Source organism: Homalodisca vitripennis, chromosome 4 (assembly GCF_021130785.1).
Source record: "Homalodisca vitripennis isolate AUS2020 chromosome 4, UT_GWSS_2.1, whole genome shotgun sequence".
Classification (NCBI taxonomy): Eukaryota; Metazoa; Arthropoda; class Insecta; order Hemiptera; family Cicadellidae; genus Homalodisca; species Homalodisca vitripennis.
In genome coordinates this window covers 101,493,782-101,507,554 of record NC_060210.1, presented here as the reverse complement: position 1 = coordinate 101,507,554, position 13,773 = coordinate 101,493,782, and the positions used below count along the sequence as shown (strand labels likewise).

Sequence of the window (13,773 nt, the reverse complement as noted above, 5' to 3'; positions counted from 1 at the left end):
CAATATTTTTCTGATATAATTTAGTTTTGGACGAGGCCTTTCCAAACCAAAGGTTTCTTTATTAGGCGAATCCACGAAACATGTTCTTTATTTTATAGATTTATTCTTTCTTTAATTATTTTAAAGGCAAACAACAAAACTCTAATAAGTTGCACAAAGCATCGAATCAGTTTTACCCTTTGACCTTGATAGTAACGTAAGGTTAAGATTGTGGTGTCTAATCGAGATATCACGGGTTCGATTCCCGGGAAGATCAATAAATATATTTTGGATTTAAAGGCCTAATTGGTGCCTTATTTTCTCATACTTTACTGTAGATAAAATCATGAAATCCATTAAATGTTTAAATGATATGCTATAATATTTTAGAATGGTACTAATAAATCTTTAAGTTTCACAATACAAATCGTAAGTTTGTTACTAAGCCCTTTACAAATTTGTATTTATTAAATTACTTTTTTGATTATATGGTTAAATAGCAATTAATAATTTTAAATTTTAAAACCCAGATCACACACACGCAAATGCCAGGTTCCTGCTGGACACGGCTTTCCTTTATTTTTCATTTAAAAAGATTTTATTTCACAGTATTAACAACATTTACAAAACAAATACATGAAACAATATAAAATCATCAATTATGAAATATTTACAAATTTAAAAATAAGTAAATAATAATAATATAATCTTCAATCAAACAAAATGTAAACTTACAAAAAAAACAAAACTCAATAATTTTTAAATAAATTGGATCATCTCTAATAGGCAAAAGCCTAATGAAGGATGCACATTATATAAACTAACATAGTAAAAGAAAAGACATTTCCATTATTCAACACAATAATTGCATCCCTGACACCTAGTCCCAGCGTGTCTAGGCCTACACAAATGTTGTAGGTATTCCGGTGCACACACAATGTTTTGAATTCTCGTTAACATTAGTAGTCTTTCCGTGTAAACGTTTCCTCAACAGATCAAGATATGACAAAGCGTTGTAAATAGGTATAGCAAATGTTGCCAACCATTAAACATCAGACACACATATCACAGCTTTTTAGATAGGTTCTACAATGAGAATACCACCATTAAAGAGAATCTTAATGCTGAATCATGGGAAGCCAAAAAATTAGGTTCAAAGGTGAATTAAAATAATTACTTAAAGCGGGTCATTGAAGTTTTTTTGTAAAATGTGGTATAAAAAATTCAATAAATTTGTTTTTCGCTTGATTCTACTCAAACTGCCATTTGCTTTTATAAATAAATCCTAGAAAGGCTCTAATAAATTTTGGACCCATATATTGAACTTTAACAGATAAATTTATTCGCGTAATTTTTATGTCGTTTTATGTAGATTGGCATTTTTTTATATATATTTCAAAAATCATCATTAGCTACAGTTAGTGGTAAAATAAAACTATAAATAAAACTTCTGAATATTCATTAAAGTTACATCAGGAATATGATATCCTTTCTTGAGATGTTCTTGTTAAATAACACAGTTTATGAGCGATTCGCATAAAGATAATTTCGTGTTTTAGGAGCAAACATCTCGCCTTTCCTGCCTCAGGTCACGTCTTATGACTTCGATGCGCCGATATCTGAATCTGGAAACTTAACTGAGAAATATTACGCAATTAGGTCCGTAATATCAGAGGTAAGCTTACGTGCTTTGATAAAACAAGAAGCACTTTATATTCATGAAGAGTTTTGTTAATCTTCTTTATCCTTAACGAAGTAAAGTTCCATATTTTGAAAAATTACTTTAAACTACAAAGTTATATTGTACTATAATACCATTTTACAGCCTCCGTTACTTTACATGTATAAACTAGCATTAAGCTGCTTGAATTTGCATAATATTGCTTTTAGCGCCTTATTTAACCACCACATGCCCGTTACGGAACAAGGTATAAAGTTATTGATTTCGAACGTGTCTATATATTGTTTTAAATCAATTTCTCAAACTAATAGACATATGTGGGACTACATGAATATAATTAGTGGCCAGATTTTTATCTCATAACAACATCGTATATTAAATTATTATTTGAGACACAGATTATGGAGAATTTTGCGTTTGAGACTCTCGGAACCACAACTAATGATTTTTTTTAACTTACAGCGTTTCATATTATACAAGAAAGTATTTTTAATTTTTAAGTAGCCTATATTCTTTAAATATATAGTTTTGTGCTTTGGTAACTACAGAACTTTTGAATCTATTAACATTATTAAACTAAGAGAGTGTTTCTATTCTGATAATAGACTACTAGAAATAATTCTGAACCTGATGACAGACAAGTTTGTACTTATGAAACAACAACGTTCAGTTTATTACCTTTAATGACTGTGATATTAATAATTTAAACAGTTTATATGTTTTAGTTATTTTTATCTTCAATACTACAGGTTCAGTAAGGGATCCCTGATCTTTTAATGAATCCTTATTGTTGTAAAATATAATTACATTGCACTTTTGTTCTAAATTTTAACTGTCTAACCCAATGAGAGGTACTAAGTACTTTGCATCATTAATTTAATTATTTAGTAGATGTAGTAAACAATGTTAAATAGATATCTCCTGCATACAGCATTGGTGTAGTATATGAAGTAGTAATATATTCCTGGATCTTATTTAGTTAGTATTTTTATAATAACTGACAGATTTCAAATTGCCCATCCAGTATACCCTGTCTAAGTTTGGGGCATTGTTTCAACTGCTCCATGCTCCAATAATTATACCAGTTTATTAATGTGTTACCAGTTTCATTCATTCACAATACATTGCTAACTTATCTAACATGTATAATGGTATTGTTTATACTTTTATAGTTGCTTGCACAATATTTTCGTATCTATAAATACAAACATATGCCATAATGAGACAGTAAAATGTTTAACAGTTCATGCCAGTTCCGGACATTCCAGTGGAGAGTTCAGGAACGATGGACTATGGAACGGTTTTGCTAGCGCCAAAGATATCACTGTTCGACTCCCAAACGGCCATCGAATATCCAGCCTTCGAATATCCCCAGACGTTCGAGTCCTTGCAGCAGTACAGCGGCTTCATGTTCTACGAGACTCGGCTGCCACCTCGGTTCCCGGGCCTCGGTTACCTCTTAGCCAACAACGTGCACGACCGCACTATAGTGTGTCTTAACAAGGTATTATCAACAGTGACATTACCAATAATTTTACCGTGTAACTAGTGACTCTAAAGTTTAACTAGAACATGATAGTGTTTGACTTTCAGTTCTGTTCCACAAATGAAATGTTAATTTGCTTATAATTGGAAATACAAGTAATCTGCACTCCATTAGCTCATGCTAATTAAGTGTTCAAACTAGCACAATCCTCAAAGGAATTATTACAGTTGTTATCTCTTAGTGGTTATGATATGCATTGATTGCAAAGGCTTGAATATATACCAATGATTTCAATGTAATACATTTTCAATTATTTCATTGTTAAATAAATTAAAAAGTAATTAATTGTGCAGGATAAAAATTACTACATGCCTGTTTATTTTTATGCATGATATGCATCCATTTCAAAGTACCACGTTAAATAAGTAGTACGTTTCAGGACGATACCTTCCAGTTGATCCTACATTGGGTACAGCATATACTAATTTGTCACTTATATATTAAGATATTGGGGTGGATGGGTCGATCGATAGGTCTTTGTGTATGCGGAGGATTAAAGTTGAAGTGGTTGAAACTCCCTGTGTTAAAAGCTGTTGCTAGCTTGGACTTGAGGAGGTGCTGCCTCCTGCCCGTTTTGATTGAAGAGGTTGGAACAGAATGGTTATCCCTTATTCCAAGATGACACGATTAAAATTAAGCCCACTCCTCCCTATGGGACCTCGAGAAGAAGCGGCCCCTATCCTCAAACTTACACATTCTGAATAACATTCAAAGTCAAACCTTTTATTGCCGTTGACAATAATACAATTATGTGGCAAAAGTCATACCGAATAAATCTATAATTTTTACATTCTTTCACAATATTACATTCAGACACATAATCTTTACATTCATGTACACACTCGCCAATTCTCTCCACCGCCAACGCCAGTATCTGTCTTCTAGATTGAAGGTCTTCCAACTATAATTCAAAAACTCTTCGACGCTATAGAATGCTTTAAATGCGAGTTTTTAACACCTTGGGCGTTTGTAAGTTTTTCATGGAATCGGGCAAACTGTTGATGAATCGGACACCTGCCTGGGAGGGCAGGTGTTCTTATACCACCGTTCTGTGTCGCCCAGTACGGTAGCTGTCTCTGCCTCTCGCTTCATATTCATGCACGTCTCAGCCCCTAGTCAGGGCACATTTTGACTTACAGAATAAAACTGCCTCCAAGATATAGAGACATGGCAGAGTCAACCGCTGCATTTTTTGAAGTCTGGCCGGCACTACTGTCTGAAGTTCATGTTGGTGATTGTTCTGATCGCTTTCTTTTGAAGCTTGAAAACTCTCAAAAATTGATTGTTTGAACAAGCTCCCCACAAAATCACTCAGTAGGAAACATATGGGTAAATCAGGCCGCAATACGCCGCCATCAGTACCTGACTTGGGCAGTATTTGGCTAAAGATCTTAAAACATAAACACCAGATGCTAATTTTAAACAAACTGAATCAATGTGAACATTCCATGTCAATCCTCGATCAAGGTATATTCCAAGGCATTTGGAGGAGTAAACTTCTTCTAATGTGGAATCTCCCAGCATGATGGAAGGCCCACACCCAAAGTCCATTGGTCGCAGGGTGAAATTCAGAAAATTAGATTTTGGATATGAAAGTGTTGGACACATTGTTGTTAAGGAAACAGTTGAATATCCTGTCACTCCGTAAGCTATGTATTTACTTTTAGTTGTGCAATGACTAGATGGTATTTCCATATTATTGGTATTTCTTATATAAAACAACCCTACTTCAAAATTTCGAAATTTAACAAGGGCTTGTGTTAACACATTGCTATATGGATTTCTGCAACACATAAACTCTAATATTTTTAAAATATGAGCTAAATAAATACAATTGCTCTGCTTTATTGGCGGCTTTATATAAAATAAGAAGTAGTACGTAGTTATAGTTGACTTATTTATTTCAAAATGCTTTATTAAAGGAATTTGAAATTAAGTAGGTATTCTTGGATACTTCGTGTTGTGTTGGTACACTTTAACTTCCACTTTTACCAATTATCAATGCCATAACGTTTATTAATTTGGTTCTCACACAATAATTTTCCTCTGAGAGCTATTTAAATTCAATACGTTTAGATATGAGACGGAAATTAATTGCTGTGTCGTAGTCAGGAAAGTCAGAAGAAGACATTGATAGTTGTTGATCAATAGCCTTTTTTATTTATGTTGTTTATTTCCTTTATGTTTATCTATTATCAGTCCCAGTATTCTTTTTTGAAAACATGTATTCAACGGGGATCATGATTATTACGACCAAAAATAGCATAACATTCATGCTGTATTTGAAAAGAATTAATACTTTCTTTTACTTTTTTCCAGTAATATTGCTTGCAATAGATACGGGTTCGAAGCAGGGACTTATCCTGAGATTTTATGAACCCTTATCCTTTCGTTTTACGGATATTGGACTTTATGACGAGTGGCTACATCGGTGTGCTTCACAGAAACAAGGATGGCTTCAAATAGCTTCATAACGGAATCTCCCTCCAGAGGCGTAATCTTGCTGCAATTTATTGTAAAAGCAATTCGATGCTTTTATGTGCTATCAATGCATACAGTGATAGCTGAGCGTTAGCAAAGTATCACTTGAAGAATCGGAAAAAAATGTGTCTTTCTGTTTGTTTGCACGATATTTCAAAAACGAACTGACCTATTATTGACCAAACATTTTGCACTAAGCTTCATTTATAGATAAGACCCATCGAGTCCACGGTGGTTTACGTAATTCCGTGAAATTTGGCTGTACGTTAGTGACTATTTTTAAATTGTTTCTAGTAAGTTTTGCATGCAACCTCAGCATTGCCTCTTACGCGGAACGTGTGTACCTGTCATAACCTATCAAAGGCCTGCAACAGTCCTTTGCATTTGGAAGAGTTAATTGTTTTTCCACTTCCAGTCACTGGGTACAATCAGTCTTCTCACTAGGTGGTCTCCCCGTTAATGGACAGAAACTGGCCAACACTTTAAACGCTTCTGCCAAGAAGTGTTTCAGAGGGATTTTAGCATCTTAGGCAATCTTAGGCTTTTTGATTGAGATCAGAAATCTAATTATACAAGGAACATGCAAGGCTGTTCATAAATCACCGTTCTTTGCATCCCTGCCTGGTGCTTACCTGAGCCTTTTGTCTTACACTCATGTACGGCTCGGCCTGTAATTATATCTCATTTAACCAAATAAAATGTACAGTCTAATTTTTGAAAACTGTCCGGACCTACCTTTTAAAATCGACTTTGCCATTATACGAATTACTTTTTTTGTAATTTGAACACTAATGAATTGGTTGTTTCCACAGTATACCCATAATACCACTTTCAACTCTTTTTAATATTAGTGTATTTATCAAATGGTGATAAAGTGATCCATAGTAAGCTGTAATCAGTGCACAGTATTGAATTGAGAACTATTTTCTAAAGACCTCAAGACAAGAAAATCTTGAGGCGGACTGGTCGTAAACATGATCAGTGTGCCTACCCCATATCAAAATGAATTGAAAACATTTCGAAGGGTATCCTACATTTCCTTCAATAAGGAAACTGCCAACAAAGCGGCACGGCCACCATCAAGTGTACAATGAAGTTAAAATTTCAGAACGTTAGAGATTAATGATTTTGTCTAAAGATTGAGGCTATTCAAACGTTTGCACTATTTATTGTTAAGATCAAAAAAATGTCTAAAGCTGCAAAATTGGTGTAGAGCTATCTCCCATCAGTGTGTTTCCTAAGTTACGAGTACATTAATGATGATTCAATGTAATTTACAAAAATTAGGTAAACTATTCACTTTACTTTTGAGAGAGAATGCCATAGCTGAGTTCAATAGTTTTATTAAGTTGGTTTAAGATGTAGACGGTCTAAATTTCATAGTTTATAAATGAACTAAGTCATAAACATGCTTTCTACAGGTCAAGAAAAACCTGTTGTTGGTATGAAAGCAGCAATTAGTAGATCTATCGCCGATCATTACCTAAAATATTCATAATGAAAGGAATAGCTCAAAAACAACAACATTTTAAAATAAGCTAGGTACAAGACATTTCCCGAACGTTTTAAAATTCTAGCACAATATCCGTTTCTTCTACTCAGTTATACATATCTATATCTAGGTATATTATTATATAACAAATATCATGGTGTTTGTATGTCTTCCTGTGTGTGTGTGTGTGTGTGTGTGTGTGTGTGTGTGTGTGTGTGTGTGTGTGTGTGTGTGTGCGCGCGCGCGCGCGCGCGTGCGTGCGTGCGTGCTTAAATTGTACATGGACATTTTCAGAATTCCCTAGTGGTCTGTAAAGTTACAAAAATCCCATCTATGTCTAAACAATTATATTATTACAAATAAAAATACTAATTGGAATAGCCTGTTAAATGTAATCATCTCTTCTGTGTAAACATTATTTTATGACAGCAAAGACATAATATTTAATTAATTGAACCATTGATTCAATTTTTTTACATTTATAGTATTTAAAGGATAGATTAAGCTTGATAGTAACAACATTTATTATTTTAATATTTTCTGCAACAGCTGATATTGAGCACAGAGTAAGAAAATATCCAGATAAGTAAATTAATTATTAGTCAAAATATAATTTTTACTGCTCATGTTAGCAAATATTACGTAGTATGCAGTGTTTGGTCAGTACTGTACTGCAGGTAAATTTAAATACCTAAGTTTTGATACAAATCTAAAGACTTATAAAACTCATCGTAGTTGTCTTTTATCAAAAATAGGCTTTTCAGACAGGGAAACCAGGCAAAACTAACTATGATAAAAAGAATACCATGACCAAGGTGTAAATTATAATAGCCATAATAATATACGCTTTTTGAAATATTTTCAAACTTAACACTGGCGTTGTATATTATTCACTCGAACTAGAAGTGCTCATAGATTATCTAACTGGTTATTATTAGCTAGTTCTCCATAAAGTATTGTAATAATACAACATAGCCTATGTAGCATAATATTACTCTAGTTTATAATGAAATTTAGTGATCAAACCACGAACTGTTACGGAGTACACATTTATATTATTATTTTGGGTTATTAAATACTTTGATATTTTTTTTCCAGAGACCAGTTGGCGTCCTGAGTAGGAGTGACAACATATATCAGATGATCCTGGTTGGTCAAGCTGGGCAGATGTTGGGCTTGTTGGTAGAAAACCAGGGCCACATCAACTATCAGAATATGACGGATCTTAAGGTATAAGGACGTAAGGAAAGAAAATTACACAGACTAAAAAATGTCGCGAAACCATTTTCCACTGTATTTACAAATTTATAAGTATGTACATTGTTTTGCATATGTTATCTCAGATCGATACGTCAAATAATATGAGTTTATAAATCTTGGTTCAACAAATGTCGGTTATCGATCGTATTGATATTGAACACTTTTATTAGACTTCAAAATTAACTCCAAAACTAAACTTTGAACTAAGTAGTACGTAAAAAAACATGTACCGCACAATACGTCAAATATATACTTTGTGTATGATTTCAGGGTCTCGTAGAAAACGTGACTCTAAACGGTGACACACTAACCGGATGGACGCACACCGGATATCCGATGACCAACGTCTCTCAAATAGCTACACTCCCAAACATTAGTAGTGTGGCTCTACCGGCCTTCTTCGGGGGCAGCTTCTCCCTCCCAACAGCCGCCCCCAGAGACGTACCTCTCGGAACATTTGTGGACATGACAGGCTGGGGAAAGGTATGTCGAGTTACAAACTTACACTCATCATATGTAGTAAATACGTCTTCAACATTCACACAACCGCCCTCAGATAATTTAACAGATTCCATTATAATAATTTAATATTGTTGACCGTTGTACTTTTCTGAACAGCATCTTTTCTCATTAAAAAGGAATGTCTGTAATATATGTTACTACAGATACAACAATTAGGAATATTAAAACTATTTGGAAAATACGTCAGAGATTTCAAATCCCAGAGAAAATATTGAACACTGCAAGAATATTCTGTTTCTGCTCTAAACATAAATTGTATGTGTATATGATATTCTGCTTACTTTAGTGGGAATTTCAAGTTAAAACTAACAACAATGGTAAACCCATAGTGGCAAAGCTTTTAGGATTGTTGATTAATGTATAATTGGCATGAATGAAATAGGGTTCAGTTTGTTTGAATATTAGTGAAGTTATATGAACATAAGTAATAATTCATTACAAAATCAGTTATGGTTTTTAATATAAGTGATACTGCTTACAGGGATGGTACTAAATACAATCGATTACAGAATCGAGCATTTGCCTGATGGAGACAATGTGTTGTACCTTGTTTTTATCTCATTGTAGGGAATTCTGTACATTAATGGATACATCTTGGGCCATCACTGATTAGTTAGGCAAATGACTTACAGGTCCTACTAAACATGATATATTAGGATCGAACATTTTCCTGATGGAGGCAGTACGTTGCACCTTGTCTTTATCTCGTTGTAAGGAATTCTGTACATTAATGGATACAACATAGGCAATATTGATTAGTTTTAATCAAATGACTTACATGTCCTACTAAACATGTTAGATTGTAGGATCGAGCATTTCCCTTATAGATGTATGTATTATGCTGCAAAAAAGAACATATTTTTTATAACCTAGCCAAGCACATCACACTGTACTTTACATTGTCTTTGTGTGATGTACAGGGAATTCTGTACGTGAATGGATACAACTTAGGCCGATACTGGCCTGAGATGGGACCGCAGATGTCTCTGTACCTGCCAGGCAGTTTCTTGCGTCAGAACAACACTGTTCTGGTGATGGAACTTGGCACTCGACACCCCAACAGTACTTTGCGTCTCGTGGCTGAACCTGTGGTCAACATGATCCAACATAGCCACGGTCACAATGACAGTCAAATCAATGTTCAATTAGCGCACTGAAGATACAACTGGATTTGTCAGTTTTAGTTGTTTATCTGTGTACAAACAATTATATTTAATGATAGAAACCAATTTTTATCTTAAGCAATTCTCATATAATAGTTTGTATGTTCATTTGTTTTGTATCTCTGTTTACGTTTCGTTCTTCTAACTCGAACTCAAAGACGGAGTATTATAATTGAAGGTTACAATACTTAAACTGCATAACGTTACATTTAATTTATATGAATGATTTGTCATTTATAATATATGTCCTGTCCTTTAATTTACAACTGAAAATGGACTGTCAACCAACTGGAGGCATCCTTATTCTAAAATAAAATAAATTTATATTTTTTACTGACTCATCTTTACCACTACTAAACACGATCAGTTAAAAGCTGTAAATAAACAAATATTTTTGCAACTCTGGTACGTGTACCAGAGTTTTCACATCTTTTCAAAGCTCCATCTCATCAAGTGATGTAAAGTAATATTTCTCAAGTCGGCAGTTTTCGTTTAGCACATTAGAGGCGCATTCTACGAGGAAACATAAAGCTATTTCATTTGAAATTAAAACCCAGCTGTCAAAGTATTTCCGTAAATTAATTATAAAGCATTATACACTCGTTAGTTATGCTCCTATTGGGATCAGGAGATGGCATTTTGCATTTCCTGTCTCAGAATTGTAAAGAGATATTTATTGTATTAATTCAAACTAAACCAATATTAAATATGGAACATATATTGCTACCTGCATACATCCTAGGTTATAATGTACCATCATCGAACTTAATGTTGGTTTTATAGACATTAAGTTTCATACAAAAGCCAAGCCCATTTTTTCGAGAATTGTGTGGACAGATAGGCAAAAGTTTAATTTTTCCATATCCTAAGTAATAGTGTTCACTTATACTCAGCCATTAGAAATTTTACATAAATAATGCACGATTTACAGATACAACACCAAATAGGCTAGTATTATTCTAATCTATTACGCGTTAGTCCATGTTCATGGTTCCTTAAATTATAAAAGAAAACTAAATGGAAAGTCATCAATAGAACACGTAATGTCAACATGATATGATAAACACGTATGGATTTAATAAAACTAAAATGCATCGAGTGTACAATTTTGAGTAGTAAAGTTAAATTGTAGAAAAGGAATGTAAATTAAGAAAAGAGTTAAAGGGAACTGAACATTTCAATTCGCATTCTATGAAAACAAAGTAATGGAAACTTACATTAAAATTTATTTCTCCCTTTACTGTAGGGTTAAAGTCAATATTGCATCCTTGATATGAAGTACTAATTATTAATGATAGTGTTTCAAGTACTAATTATAAAGTGCTTCAAGTGTTTACGTGATAAATCCATTAGATATTATCATCTACATTACATCAATACCGAGAAATTTTGCAATTCTGGTTAACAGTTACGAGTATTTGTCACTCTTACAGTAGATAAACATTTTAAACCCAAACCTAGTGATGTGATATTGTTGAAGATGTTTAATGCGTGGTTATGGCATATAATCGGCTACGCAACGACTGTTTTAATTACATTATACGTATTTTACTGGTACAACAAACGGGCTTTTAGCTACTGGAGGGATCAAGACGTACCTTATATCTCACCTGACTGGGTATTTGGAAGTATCAGGAGAGAAATTTTAAGGAAAGATACCTGGTCCAGTTTTGTCATCAAATGTTATAATAGATTCAAAGACCAGGGGTTTGGTGGTGTTTACTTTTTTAGAAAGCCAGTGATATTTATATGCGATCCACATTTGATAGAGAAGGTTTTGATACAAGACTTTAATTTTTTTCACGATAGAAGTCTGATTGATAACGGGGAAAAGTTATCTTGTTCGCTTTCCCAAGGCACTGGAGAAAAGTGGCGAAGAATGAGATATAAATTGGGACCGACATTTACTTCGAGAAAAATTAGAGGCATGTACGAACAAATCTTAAACTGCAGTGGTTACATCCTAGACAGAATAAGTCAACATGATGAAAAGGGAGAACCTGTCGAAGTGGAGCCCTTGATATTTTTGTTTTCAACCGAAACCATTGCTAGTTGTTCATTTGGTTTGCAACTTCTCTCTGATTGTTGTGAAGGTCTAGAATTCCGGCGAATTGCAGAGCTGATGTACGACTCGTCACCAATACAACTGACAAGAGTGATACTGAGTATGTTATACCCTGAGGTGTTCAGATTGTTTAGATTCAAGATAATTACTCAACCGGTCACAGACTTTTTTTTAAGATTGACAAAATCGGTGATTAAGTATCGAAAACAGTATCATGTAAAGAGAAACGATTTTCTGCAAATGCTCTTGAAATTAAAGGAACAAGAAGATACTGACAAAATATCTCGTGGTGTGAATGTCAACGGAGATGAAAAACAGTGTTATAGTCCTTCGAAACGAAATTTAATGGAGGAAAAGATTTTTACAGAAGAGTGTATAGCGTCCCTGATGTACAACTTTTTCGGCGCGAGCCTAGCCCCATTAGTTGTGACGATTAGCTTTGCACTGTTTGAAATCGCTTCTAATCCAGATATTCAGAAGGCTCTGCTGACAGAGATCGAATCGTCAACCAAGAAGCACGCAGGATGGACATACGAAGCCGTGATGGACATGACCTACCTCGATCAAGTGATCCAGGAGACACTGAGGCTGTACAATTATAACCAGGTGTTGATGAGGAGGGTCACCGAGAACTACACGGTCCCTGGCACAAATCTGGTCTTGAAGAAAGGGATGGTGGTCCACATCCCTGTAGCCGGCTTGCATAGTGACCCTGGTCACTACCCATCCCCGGAGCTGTTTGACCCTGACAGATTTACGGGTAACAACTACAAGTCCTCTCTTACATTCCTGCCGTTTGGTGATGGACCGAGGATTTGCATTGGAATTAAATTTGCTGTATTGACTATGAAGGTTTGTATAGCTAGGATTCTACACGACTATGTAATCAGAGTTGATGGTAAAATGCCATCTCCTTTGGTGTTTGATCCAACCTATGTTTATCCTAAAGCAAAAGGTGGAATTTGGTTATCTTGTAAGAAAACCAAACAAAATAATTGATTAAATATATGGAAAATAAGAGTCACATTTTTGTCTAACATGACATATTATTTGTTAAGTTCGGTTAAGTGTTTGAAGAAGTATGTTGAAGTTCATTTCTATTCATTGACACTACAACACAGTATCTAAAGCTTTAATTAAACATTCAACGAGGCATAGAATAAATATGTTACCTTTAAATACCGGACCTGGTCTTAACCTGGTATATCTTCTCTGTCATGTATTTTTGAAATGTACATTACAATTACAGACGAATAAAATACTGTGAAATCCAAAAAAACATCAACTAGAGTCAGTTCCTCACCTTTTAAGTTCTTAAAAATAAAATTTTTAAAATTTAAAATTCACTAATAAATTTACAAAAAATAATAATAGTCCTCAAAAAATCTGCAAATATAACATGTAGTATTCTACTCAAAATACACAAATAGAGTATTATATTGTAATGTAGTTTTTGGTTGTACTCTATAGTTTCTTATTGTCAAAAAAGTGAGGATCCCAAAAGAAATAAAGAACAAACAACATTTATTCAAATTCATTACATTTTTCATGAGGTTTTTAATTTACATACACATTTTAGTAATA

At 34.0% G+C, this 13,773-nt stretch overlaps 2 protein-coding genes across 5 annotated transcripts in view; both read left to right on the top strand.

The window, feature by feature from the left end:
- Window positions 1–10,455, top strand: part of LOC124359844 (beta-galactosidase-like) — a 97,595-nt gene extending 87,140 nt beyond the window's left edge. For all 4 annotated transcript variants that reach the window (XM_046812927.1, XM_046812925.1, XM_046812928.1 and 1 more), the window contains 5 exons: window positions 1,539–1,654; window positions 2,904–3,164; window positions 8,278–8,409; window positions 8,710–8,922; window positions 9,882–10,455. In XM_046812927.1, coding sequence (XP_046668883.1) covers window positions 1,539–1,654; window positions 2,904–3,164; window positions 8,278–8,409; window positions 8,710–8,922; window positions 9,882–10,118 — 959 coding nt within the window. In that variant the 3' untranslated portion in view covers window positions 10,119–10,455. The remainder of the gene's footprint in view (window positions 1–1,538; window positions 1,655–2,903; window positions 3,165–8,277; window positions 8,410–8,709; window positions 8,923–9,881) is intronic.
- A 125-nt stretch (window positions 10,456–10,580) lies between these two features.
- On the top strand, window positions 10,581–13,470 carry LOC124359845 (cytochrome P450 6B5-like). The gene has a single exon (XM_046812930.1). The coding sequence runs from the start codon at window positions 11,605–11,607 to the stop codon at window positions 13,186–13,188; it is 1,584 nt and encodes a 527-aa protein (XP_046668886.1). The 5' UTR covers window positions 10,581–11,604; the 3' UTR covers window positions 13,189–13,470.
- The last annotated feature ends 303 nt before the right edge of the window (window positions 13,471–13,773 follow it).

Coding starts and splice junctions, on each gene's coding strand:
- LOC124359845 (XM_046812930.1), top strand. CDS start 11,605: ATGTTTAATGCGTGGTTATGGCATATAATCGGCTACGCAACGACTGTT.